Here is a 12,500-nt window from a genome sequence, read left to right as displayed (position 1 = left end):
ATCATTACATCGGAAGGTCTTGCATTGTGTGGGGTTGCACAGGTTGATGGAGCACACAGCTCCCAGTGAGCAGGTATCTGTCAATGAGTACTCTCCCTGGTATCGATGCAATGACCAGGACCATCAACTCCGAACCTCATCTGTGTCTAGTCTTAGCTTCAAACAAAGAATTGATATTACATTGTCAGTGATTCCCCTGTGATTTGTCCATTTGCATCTCACTGAAGACTATAACGATTATAAACTTCCCAAGTTCTCAAAAACACTATTCCGATTGCCAGGAGCACAAACGGGGATCAGTGAGAGGGTTGAGGAAACCCGAATTTATAGTCTTACAGCAATTGTTGCTTTCAACTGGAAAATGATGTAGTCAGTTCGATACTTAAGAAAGGTAAGGCAGGGAAAGGAGGGAATTCTGGAGCAGTTAGTTTAAGTCTGTTGTCAGGAACTTGCAGAAGTTCATCCTTAAGGACTGAACATCTTCAAAATGTTCAGCTGATCCGAGAGACCCACATGGATTTGCAAAGGGTAGGTCATGCCTGATGATTGTGTTTGGATTGTTTGAAACTCTGACTGAAGTAGTGGACAGAGGAGTGTCTCTGGATGTTGTTTTTATCAACTTCCAGAAGGGAACTTGTACAGTTTGTCATAAGTGACTGTACACTAAAGTTGAGTCCAATGGAATTGAAGACAAATGATTGACCTGCTTCAGAGATTGGTTGAGCAAAGGGAGTCATCAGGGAGTGGGGAGAATACACAGAGATCCCCCTCCATGTGACAGAATCTCTCAATTGCCCTGTTGGATTAGTCTAAAAATCATTCCTCCAAATGCTCACACTGTCTCCCTCTCTCCTTCTCTCTGACTATGTGTCTCTCTGTCTGTCTTTCCCCCTTTCTCTTCTCTCTCTGTCTGTCGGTCTCAGTATGTCTTTCTCTGTCCATCTAGAACATAGAACATTACAGTGCAGTCAGGTAACTTCGGCCCTCGATGTTGCGCTGACCTGTGAAATTAATCTGATGCCCATCTAACCCTCACCGTTCCATTATTATCCATGTGTCGGCCTAATGCCCATTTAAATGCCCTTAACGTCGGCGAGTCTACTACTGTTGCAGGCAGGCTGTTCCATGCCCCGACTACTCTCTGAGTAAAGAGACTCCCTCTGATCTCTGTCCTATACCTATCACCCCTCAGTTTAAAGCGATGCCCCACTGTGTTAGCTGTCACCATCTGAGGAGAAAGGCTCTCCCTGTCCACCCTATCGAACCCTCTGATCATCTGATATGTATTGATTATGTCACCTCTCAACCTTCTCTCTAATGAAAACAGCTTCAAGTCCCTCAGCCTTTTCTCGTAAGACTTTCCCTCTATACCAGGCAACATCCTGGTAAATCTCCTCTGAACCCTTTCCAAAGCTTCCACATCCTTCCTATAATATGGTGACCAGAACTGTACACAATACACAAGGTGCAGCTGCAGCAGTACCTTGTACGGCTGAAGCATGACCTTGTCTCTCCGAAACTCAATCCCTTTACCAATAAACACCAACACACCATATGCCTCTTAACAACTCTATCAACCTGGGTGGCAACTTTCAGGGATTGATGCACCTGGACACCGAGATCTCTCTGTTCATCGACACTGCCAAGAACTTTACCATTAGCCCAGTACTCTGCATTCATGTTATTTCTTTCAAAGTGGACTACCTCACACTTTTCCACATTAAACTCCATTTGCCACCTCTCAGCCCAGCTCTGCAGCTTATCTATGTCCCTCTGTAACCCACAACATCCTTTGATACTATCCACAGCTCTGCCTACCTTACTGTCATCTGCAATTTACTAACCCATCCTTCCACGCCCTCATCCAGATCATTTATAAAAATGACAAACAGCAGTGGCCCCCAAACAGATCCTTGCAGCACACCACTGGTGACCGAGCTCCAGGATGAACATTTCCCATCAACCACCACCTCCTTTCAGCTGATCCAAACTGCTAAATCACCTTCAATCCCAAAACTCAGTTTTTTGTGCAATAGCCTACCGTGGGGAATCTTATCCAATGCCTTACTGAAATCCACATACACCACATCAACTGCTTTACCTTCATCTACCTGTTTGGTCACCTTCTCGAAGAACTCAATAGGGTTTGTGAGGCACGACCTACCCTTCACAAAACCGTGTTGATTATCTCTAATCAACTTATTCCTTTCTCGATGATTATAAATCCTCTTTCTTATCACCTTTTCCAACACTTTACCAACAACTGAAGTAAGGCTCCCTGGTCTATAATTACCAGGGTTGTCTCTACTCCCCTTCTTAAACAAGGAACAACATTGGCTATCCTCCAGTCTTCTGGCACTATTCCTGTTTCTAACCTCAGCCCAAACTACCTCAGTGGATCAGCCCTCAAATGTCTCAGCTGCTGTAATATTACCCTTGATTAACAAGGCCCCCCCACCTCACCTTTTCCCATCTTCTCTGTTCTTGCTGAAACATCTAAACCCTGGAATCTGCCACAACCATTCCTGTCCCTCCTCTAGCCATGTCTCTGAAATGGCCACAATATTGAAATCCCAGGTCCCACCCCATGCTGCAGGTTCACCCACCTTATTCTGGATGCTCCTGGCGTTGAAGTACACACATTTCAAACCAATACCCTGATTACTGGTGCCCTCTCATGACCCTGTAAACCTATCCCTGACCTAACTACCCTCAACCTCCTGTACGCTGGAACTACAACTCCGGTTCCCAGCCCTCTGCTGCATTAGTTTAACCCCCTCCCCACCCCCAAGGAGCATTAGCAAATTTCCCCCCAGGATATTGGTGCCCCTGTGATTCAGGTGAAGACCATCCTGTTAGTAGAGGACCCGCTTCACCAGGATGAGCCTCAATTATCCAGTAATCCAAAACCCTCCCTCCTGTACCATCCCTGCAACCACGTGTTCAGCTCCTCTCTCTCCCTGTTCCTCATCTCGTTAGCACATGATACGGGCGACACACTGAAGACAACAACTGTTTGTTCTAGCTCTAAGCTTCCACCCTCGCTCTCTGGATTTCTGCCTTAAATCCCCATCTCTCTTCCTACCTATGTCACTGGTGCCTGTGTGGACCACGAATTGGGGCTGATCCCCCCTCCCCAAGGATCTCGAAAACACGATCAGAGACATCATGAACCCTGGCACCTGGGAGGCAACACACCAACCATGAGTCTCTCTCGTCCCCACAGAACCTCCTCTCTGTCCCCCTAACTATCGAGATCCCAATGACTACTGCTCTGCTCCTCTTCCCCCTTCCCTTCTGAGCAGCAGGGACACACTCTGTACCAGAGCCCTGTGCCCCACTGCTTTCCCCTGGTAAGTTGTTCCCCCCAACAGTATCCAAAATGGTTTACTTATTGTTGAGGGGAATGGCCACAGGGGATCCCTGCACTTCCTGCCAACCGTACTCCTGATGGTAACCCATCTACCCTCTTCACATGGATGTGGAGTAACTACCTCCCTGTACCTCCTCTCAATAACCCCGTCCACCTCCGGAATGACCCGACGTTCATCCAGCTCCAGCTCCAGTTCCCTAACGTGGTTTCAAGGAGATGGAGTTGGGTCATTTCCCACGGATGAAGCCAGCAGGGTTACTAGTGGTGACCTGTACCTCCCACATTCGGCAGGAGGAATAGTCAACTGCCTTCACCTCTATTCCCACTATTCTAAGTTGCCAAATAGACCGCTGAAAAAATGAAACAAGAACGAAAACACTTACCACCTTACCACCCGATCCCTCTCGCTCTGTAACTCTGGGAACTGTTTCTGAGTGTTGCTGTGCTAATGAAGGTGATGTTGTTTTTCTCATACAGCAATACAATGCAGTGGTGGTCAGGTGTACAGTGACTGCTCTCGACCCTGTCAGAACTCCTGTGTACACATGCGTATGGGTCTACAGTGTGGTTCAGGTGTGGAGTGTGTCCCGGGCTGTAACTGTCCTGGGGACTTGGTGCTCAATGAGGACGGTCAATGTGTTCCACCATCCCTGTGCCCGTGCCTGTTTGATGATGCAGTCTATCCAGCTGGCTCAACCAGGAACAGAAACTGTAATACATGGTACGTGGGATAGCACAACGCGTGGCCACCCTCCTCACACTCCCTCCCTGACCCTCACACCCCCTCTCTGGCCCTCACACCCCCTCCCTGACCCTCCCCGACCCTCACACCCCCTCCCTGACCCTCACACCCCCCTCCCTGACCCTCACACCCCCCTCCCTGACCCTCACACCCCCTCCCTGACCCTCTTACCCCCTCCCTGACCCTCACACCCCCTCCCTGACCCTCACACCCCCTCCCTGACCCTCACACTCCCTCCCTGACCCTCACACCCCCTCCCTGACCCTCACACCCCCCTCCCTGACCCTCACACCCCCCTCCCTGACCCTCACACCCCCTCCCTGACCCTCACACCCCCTCCCTGACCCTCACACCCCCTCCCTGACCCTCACACTCCCTCCCTGACCCTCACACCCCCTCCCTGACCCTCACACCCCCCTCCCTGACCCTCACACCCCCTCCCTGACCCTCACACCCCCTCCCTGACCCTCACACCCCCTCCCTGACCCTCACACCCCATCCCTGACCCTCACACCCCCCTCTCTGGCCCTCACACCCCCTCCCTGACCCTCACACCCCCCTCTCTGGCCCTCACACCCCCCTCTCTGGCCCTCACACCCCCCTCCCTGACCCTCACACCCCCCTCCCTGACCCTCACACCCCCCTCCCTGACCCTCACACCCCCTCCCTGACCCTCACACCCCCCTCCCTGACCCTCACACCCCCTCCCTGACCCTCACACCCCCTCCCCGACCCTCACACCCCCTCCCTGACCCTCACACCCTCTCCCTGACCCTCTTACCCCCTCCCTGACCCTCACACCCCCCTCCCTGACCCTCACACCCCCCTCTCTGGCCCTCACACCCCCTCCCTGACCCTCACACCCCCCTCTCTGGCCCTCACACCCCCCTCCCTGACCCTCACACCCCCCTCCCTGACCCTCACACCCCCTCCCTGACCCTCACACCCCCTCCCTGACCCTCCCTGACCCTCACACCCCCTCCCTGACCCTCACACCCCCTCCCTGACCCTCACACCCCCTCCCTGACCCTCACACCCCCCTCCCTGACCCTCACACCCCCCTCCCTGACCCTCACACCCCCTCCCTGACCCTCCCCGACCCTCACACCCCCTCCCTGACCCTCACACCCCCCTCCCTGACCCTCACACCCCCTCCCTGACCCTCACACCCCCTCCCTGACCCTCACACCCCCTCCCTGACCCTCACACCCCTCCATCTGTGACCCTCACACCCCCTCCCTGACCCTCACACCCCCCTCCCTGACCCTCACACCCCCTCCCTGACCCTCACACCCCTCCATCTGTGACCCTCACACCCCCTCCCTGACCCTCACACCCCCCTCCCTGACCCTCACACCCCCTCCCTGACCCTCACACCCCTCCATCTGTGACCCTCACACCCCCTCCCTGACCCTCCCTGACCCTCACACCCCTCCATCTGTGACCCTCACACCCCCTCCCTGACCCTCACACCCCCCTCCCTGACCCTCACACCGACCTTACAGACAGAGGGGGGTTTCCCTCTGGGGTGAGCTGGATGCTGTGTTCTCATGGTCAGGATGTGAGTCTACAGCCTGGGGATGCAGACAGACAGGGAGTGTGTGTGTGTGTGTGTGTGTGTGTGTGTGCAGGCAGACTCCCGGGGACGAAGGGTTATTTTACACACTGCACAGACATTACCAGCCCAACTCGTTCAGGTTTGATCCTCCATGAACAGTTTGTGTTTGTTTCAGTGAGTTCAATGGGGCCTGGGGAGTATTGGACTGTGGGCAAAACCTTCAGGATTCAGAGCCAGAGGGTTTGGCAGTGAGATTGGGAAAGATTCTTCCCACAGAGAACTGGAGGAAGCTGATACCCTTCAGAAATAGGTTGATGTTGAGGGTCAGGGAGGGGGGTGTGACGGTTTGTTTAACAGAAGGAGCTGAAGGTGAATTAGCCATTGAGCTGATCCAGGCTGGAAGCTGTGTACTTTTAATTCATTCCCAGAATGACAGCGTCGCTGGCTCAGTCAGTGTTTATAGCCCATCCCTAATTGCCCAGGGGGCAGTTATGAGTCAGCCACATCACTGTGGGTCTGGAGTCACGTGTAAGTTAAACCAGGTAAGGATGGCAGTTCCTTTCTCTAAAGGACGTGAGTGAACCAGATATTCATAAATGAGAATTGACAATGGACTCATGATCTTCATTCGACTCTTAATTCCAAATTTCTTCTTTACTGAATTCAAATTCCCCCATCTGTTATGTAAGGGTTCGAACCCAGGTGTGAATGGTGAGTCTGGGCATGACATTCTGGTTCTGGGATGGAGACGTGGTTCCCATGGGAACAGGCTGGTCAGAGGGCTTTGATGAAACCACCCTGTCACCTGTTTCCTTCAGCCCACAGGATAGGTTGGTTTCATTAGATTTCTCTGCCACACAACCTGCTACAACCAATGGGGAGTGGGTATCCCAGTAAGATCCCCCCAAATATACCCACCTCCTGAGAGATCACCAACAAAATATACCCACCCACCCAGTGAGTTTCCCCCAAAATATCTGTGGTAACATCTGTGGGGGGTGAGTTACTCTTGAAGCTTCTGCGATAAGATATATATGCATTTGGAAAGGCAGGGTTTGGTTAGGGGTAGTCAGTGTAGTTATTAAATTGGAAAGAGTGCATTAGAAATTTACAAAGATGGTGCCTGGACTCAATGCTCTGAGCTAAAGGGAGAGGTTGGACAAGCTAGGACATTTTTCTTTAGAGTGTAGGAGACTGAGGGGACCTTATAGAGGTATAGAAGATCATGAGAGGCATGGAGACAGTGAACGCACTCAGTCTTTTTCCCGAGGTTGGAGAATAGAGGACCCGAGGGCCTCAGTTGAGGGTCAGAGGGAAAAGAATAAAAGGGAACCTTAGGGGCAATGTTTTTACACAGAGGGTGGTACACTTATGTGCCAAGTGTAGGGAAATGGGGTTAGCGCAGGTGGACGTTTTGGTTGGCATGGACCAGTTTGGGCCAAAAGGCCTGTGTCTGTGCTGCAGGACTCGATCACTCTATATACCCTCCTAGAGAGATCCTCCTAAAATATACCCCCAGGCACACTCTCTCTGTGTCACCACCTGGACCTTTGCAGGAGGGGGTGTGGAGGGGGGGAATCAGTTGAGCAGAGTGTGATCCCACTGCTCTGACAGAACAGACTGAGCTCGATGATATTCCCCAACTTCGTCACATGTTCCAGTAACTCACTCACTCTCTCTCTCTGTCCATTTCTCTGTCTCTGTCTCTCTCTCTCTATCTCTCTCTCCCTCTCTCTCCCTCTCTCTGTCTCTCTCTCTCTCTCTCTGTCCATTTCTGTCTCTCTCTGTCTCTTTCTCTGTCTCTTTCTCTGTCTCTGTCTCTCTCTCTCTATCTCTCTCTCCCTCTCTCTGTCTCTCTCTCTCTCTCTCTGTCCATTTCTGTCTCTCTCTGTCTCTTTCTCTCTCTCTCTCTCTCTCTATCTCTATCTCTCTCTCCCTCTCTCTGTCTCTCTCCCTTGGCCTCTCTGTATTGCAGCGTGTGTGTCAGGGGTCTCTGGAACTGCACGGACCTGGTCTGTCCTGAAACAGCATCCTGTCCCAATAATCTCATCTACACCTTTCGCTCCTGCCTCAAAACCTGCAGCAACATCGACCTGAATGAGACCTGTCGCCATCCGAATGACGGCTGTAACTGCCCAGAGCACCTCGTCCTGTTGGTGGGTCACGGACAGCAGACTGTGGGGGAGGCTGGGACAGGGTGCACAGTATGTGTGTGTGTGTGGGGGGAGGTGAGGAGTGTGCTGTGAGGGGTGGGGGCTGTGAGGGGGGGGGGGATGTGCTGTGAGCGGGAAGGGGGATGTGTGTGAGGGGGTGGGGGAGGGGGAGTGTGCTGTGAGGGGGAGTGTGCTGGGAGGGGGAGTGTGTTGTGAGGGGGAGGGGGTGTGTGCTATGAGGGGGTGGGGGACGGGGAGTGTGCTATGGGGGGGGTGTGTTGTGAGGGGGAGTGTGCTGTGAGGGGGTGAGGGTGGGGGTGCGAGGGGGGAGGGGGAGAGGGGAGTCTGCTGTGAGGGGCAGGGGGAGTGTGCTGTGAGGGGGTGGGGGAGGGGGAGTGTGCTGTGGGGGGGAGTGTGCTGTGGGCGGAGAGGGAGACTGTGCTGTGAGGGGGAGGGGGGAGTTTGATGTGAGGGGGGGAGGGGGGAGTGTGATGTGAGGGGGAGGGGGGAATCTGCTGTGGGAGGGGGAGGGGGAGTGTGCTGTGAGGGGGAGGAGAGGTAGTGTGCTATGAGAGGGAGGAGGGAGTGTGCTGTGAGGGGGTGGATGGGGACTGTGCTGTGAGGGGGTTAGAACAAGGAACATTCCGGCCCAGTTACAGGCCCTTCGGCCCTCGATGTTGTGCCGAGCTGTGGAACCAATCTGAAGCCCATCTAACCTGATTCATTGTGAAAACTGGGCAGCATGGACACATTGGGCTGAAGGGCCTGTTTCCAAGCTCTAGGCCTCGATAACTCTATGTCCTACTGTGTGTTTCTCCATGATACTCCATGTTACTGCCTGAGTTTCTTTGGTTTGTCTTCTCAGGGTGATAAATGTGTGGTTCCTGCCGATTGTCCATGTCACCACACCGGCCGAGAGTATGAGAGGGGGCAGATTATTGAGAAGGATTGCAATGAATGGTAATGGCATCACTTCACAAATTGACTCATTTCACTGAATGTGATTTGGTGAAAAGCCTTTGTACAGAACAGACTGGAATGCAGTGGGTGGAATGGCCTCCTCCTGAACTCTAACCAGTCTCATTCCTGATGAACAGTGAGATAAGATTTCCTCATTTTGATGATCCATTCTACTCCCACATCCTCCTCTCCACTTCTCCGTCATCTTCCCAGACTCCCCTCCCTCATCCTTTCCTCTCAATCCTGTCCTCTTGTACCTCCACTTTTTTTACACCCATGTCCCTTACCCCCTCATCCTACCTCACCTCCTGGGCTTGACCCTTCATATTTCCCAGGAATCCCTGAATTATTGCATCTATCCTTTCATCCATTTCCTGTCTGAATGACATTTTCATTTGGAATTTGCCCTGAGCTAACTGTCACTGTCAGTCCTCAGTCATTATTCCTCTCCCTCACTCATTATTCCTCTCGCTCACTCATTATCGCTCTCCCTCGCTAATTAGCCCTCTACCTCACTCATTACCACTCTCCCTCACTGATTATCTCTCTCCCTCACTCATTACCACTCTCCCTCACTCATTATCCCTCTCCCTTGCTCATTACTACTCTCCCTCGCTCATTACCACTCTCCCTCGCTCATTACTACTCTCCCTCACTCATTATCACTCTCCCTCACTCATTACCACTCTCCCTCACTCATTATCCCTCTCCCTCGCTCATTACTACTCTCCCTCACTCATTATCACTCTCCCTCACTCATTACCACTCTCCCTCACTCATTATCACTCTCCCTCGCTCATTACCACTCTCCCTCACTCATTATCCCTCTCCATCATTGACTGAAAGACTGTTCAACCCTATGAATCTGTACTGACCTATTCAAATCATATTGTCGACCAACGTTACTGGCTCTGAAGAGGATCTTGGCTTTCCCCACCAGGGTCATGGAGCTGTATAGTTCAACAGCACAGAGAAGGCCCTTCAGCCCATTGAGTCTTTACAGGTCTAAAACAATTGCTTCCCTATTCGAACCCCATTGTCCAGCACTGGGCCCATAGCTTTGTTTCCTTGGCATCATGAGTGACACATCCAAATCTCTCGATTGTGATGAGGATTTCTGTATTTCCCACCCTCCCAGACAGTGGGCTCCAGATTCCGCGCCCCCCCTCCGAACCCTCTGGGTGAATAAAGATATCCTCACATCTCCTCGAAACCCCTTCAAGCTCTGACCCTGGTCATTGACCCCTCCTCCCCTCACCAAGGTGAACATTACCTCTTGTCTACCCTGGCCATGCCCCTCACTATTTTATCCATCTCAGTCCTGTCTCCTCTATATTCTCACCTCGAACCTGTCAATCAGCAGAAAGTTGAATTCCTTCACCCTTACTGAGCGATCAGCTCCCTCCCATGAAATGATTGATTTTTTACCCAAGCTCGTTGAGACCTTTACTGTTTTCAGACTCCCTGGAGCTGAAACAGTGTCCCGACCAGCAGCTGCTCCCAAACTAATCACTTTCTGGCCTTCCCATGGACGTCAGCCTCAGACCTTATTCCCAACGCAGTGGAGCAGCTCAAGCCATGTTCCCCTTCTCCCAGAACCTGCTCCCAACACATGGTGTCAGACACTTCAAATAATCTGTCAATGGAAACAGCAGGCAAGCTGTCCTCGATGTTATATAGGGCTAGCCCATAAAAGGTAAAACTCTAACCTCTCTCTTTTCCAAACTTGTAATGAACATCTCTGCAGCAGAATACTCCCTGACTGCCATGTCCTCCCTCCACCTGCTCCTCTCAGTGACTCTGACTGTCACAGGGTCCTCACCTTGCTCACTCCCCATCACTATCCAATGGTATCCATGGTTACCTGTTATTATTCTTGATTGGTTCACTGATGCTGCTGTCTTGTGATTCTGTTTAGTGTGTGTCGCGATCGGAGATGGCAGTGCAGTAACAGGCCATGTGCAGGGAGTTGCCTGGCTACAGGAGACCCTCACTACATGACGTTTGATGGACGGATGTACAGCTTCCTTGGAGACTGTCAGTATGTGTTAGTACAGGAAAGAAGAGGACTGTTCAGTGTGACGGCTGAGAATGTACCGTGTGGGACCAGCAGGGTCACCTGTACCAAGTCCATCATTCTGACAATTGGTAACACCATCATTCACATGCTGAGAGGTAAGATCCGGTCACACGGCAATTGTGCAAGTCAGCAGAATGGAAAATGTACTCACTTTCTGCAGGCAGCATTTAGCAGGAATGTCAAGAGAAACACCCACTGAGTGCCCACTGTTTGGGGTGGTGGGGGGAATGCAAAATACAGAGAGGATCGAGAACAGAATAAGGAAGGAGAGGCCAGACAGTGAGCATATGACTAGGTTCACAGGAATTTGTGACAGAGTGGTAAATCTGAATCTGTTGGTCACTGGTGATCAGATTTCTACAAGCAGAGAAAGACTGTACTCTGCAAACTAGATCTAGAAATAAATTAAAAACAGGGGAGAGCTGTTGAGTCCTTTAACCATGCTTCAATCTCAGGAAAAGAATGGCATTTTTTGGTTGTCCAGTAACAGTAACCTGTCAAAACACAACCTTTTCCGGCTGGTTTGATGTCATTACCAAATTTGGAAATATTACAGTTGGTCTCCACCTCCACCTGTTCAGCTAAAGACCACAAACTGGGGACCCTCACTGCGGGGAATGTGAGGTCGTACATTTTGGCAGGAAGAGTGGAGGAGCCAAATATTATTTAAATGGAGAAAGACTGCGGAAAGTTGGAGAACGGATAGATTTGGGAATCCATATCCATGAATCAGAAGAACTTAACATCCATGCTCAGCAGTTAACAGGGAAGGCCAGTGGAACGTTGACCTTTAGTTCAAAGAGAATGGAGTATAAAAGTCGGGAGGTTTTGATAAAACTACATAAGGCACCAATCAGAGTACAGCTGGAATTCTGTGACCAGTTTTGGGTCCCTTACTCAAGGAATTGTCATTCAGGGAAAGGTCACTTGGCAGATACTGGATATGGGGGGACAACCTTAGGGAGAGATTGAATAGGCTGGGCCTGAACTAATTAGAATATAGAGAAATGAAAGGTGACCTTATTGAAACAGACAAGATTCTGAGGAGGGCATTGACAGGAGAGATGTGGAAAGGTTGTTTCCCTGTGTGACGGTTTAGGAACTGAGGGCAGCATCTCAGAATAAGGAGCTGCACATTGAAGACAAAGATGTGGAGGAATTCCTTCTCAGGGGAGCGAATCTGTGGAATTCTTTACCTTAGAGGGCTTTTGAGGCTGGGTCAGTGAATATATTCAAGGTTGCGATAGAGTTTTAGTCAGTTTGAGGGGCTTCAAGGGTTATAGGGAATAGATAGGGAATTGGAGTAGAGGGCGATCAGATTAGCTGTGATCTCATTCAATGGCAGAGCAGATGCGATGGACCAAACGGCCTATTTCTGATCTTATGTCTTTTCGTTTACCCCACGAGGAACATCTGTGAATGGTCTGTTTATTCCTGCTCTGTGCTGTGTCTCTGTTAATCAATCCTCAATCGATATTATGATAATTCCAGTGGGACCTTCTGAAAATCCCCATCCACTGGATCCACTAGCTCTCCTTTCTCTCGGCTCCTACAGGTTTGTCAAACAGCCTTTCCCCCTCATCAATCCACACTGACTCTGTCCAATTCCCCATCCTTTTCCAAATGGCCAGCTC

At 51.2% G+C, this 12,500-nt stretch overlaps 1 protein-coding gene across 1 annotated transcript in view; it reads left to right on the top strand.

The window, feature by feature from the left end:
- The window catches only part of LOC140476713 (SCO-spondin-like), a 138,265-nt gene that overhangs the window by 18,816 nt on the left and 106,949 nt on the right, over positions 1–12,500 (top strand). Inside the window, exons 3-6 of the mRNA XM_072569532.1 lie at positions 3,851–4,094; positions 7,649–7,829; positions 8,692–8,786; positions 10,705–10,961. Of these exons, the coding sequence (XP_072425633.1) occupies positions 3,919–4,094; positions 7,649–7,829; positions 8,692–8,786; positions 10,705–10,961 (709 nt within the window). The 5' untranslated portion in view covers positions 3,851–3,918. The remainder of the gene's footprint in view (positions 1–3,850; positions 4,095–7,648; positions 7,830–8,691; positions 8,787–10,704; positions 10,962–12,500) is intronic.

The sequence above is a fragment of the Chiloscyllium punctatum genome, chromosome 5, assembly GCF_047496795.1.
Source record: "Chiloscyllium punctatum isolate Juve2018m chromosome 5, sChiPun1.3, whole genome shotgun sequence".
Taxonomy (NCBI): Eukaryota; Metazoa; Chordata; class Chondrichthyes; order Orectolobiformes; family Hemiscylliidae; genus Chiloscyllium; species Chiloscyllium punctatum.
The sequence above is the reverse complement of the archived record's forward strand: the minus strand, read 5'-3'. Positions and strand labels throughout refer to the sequence as shown.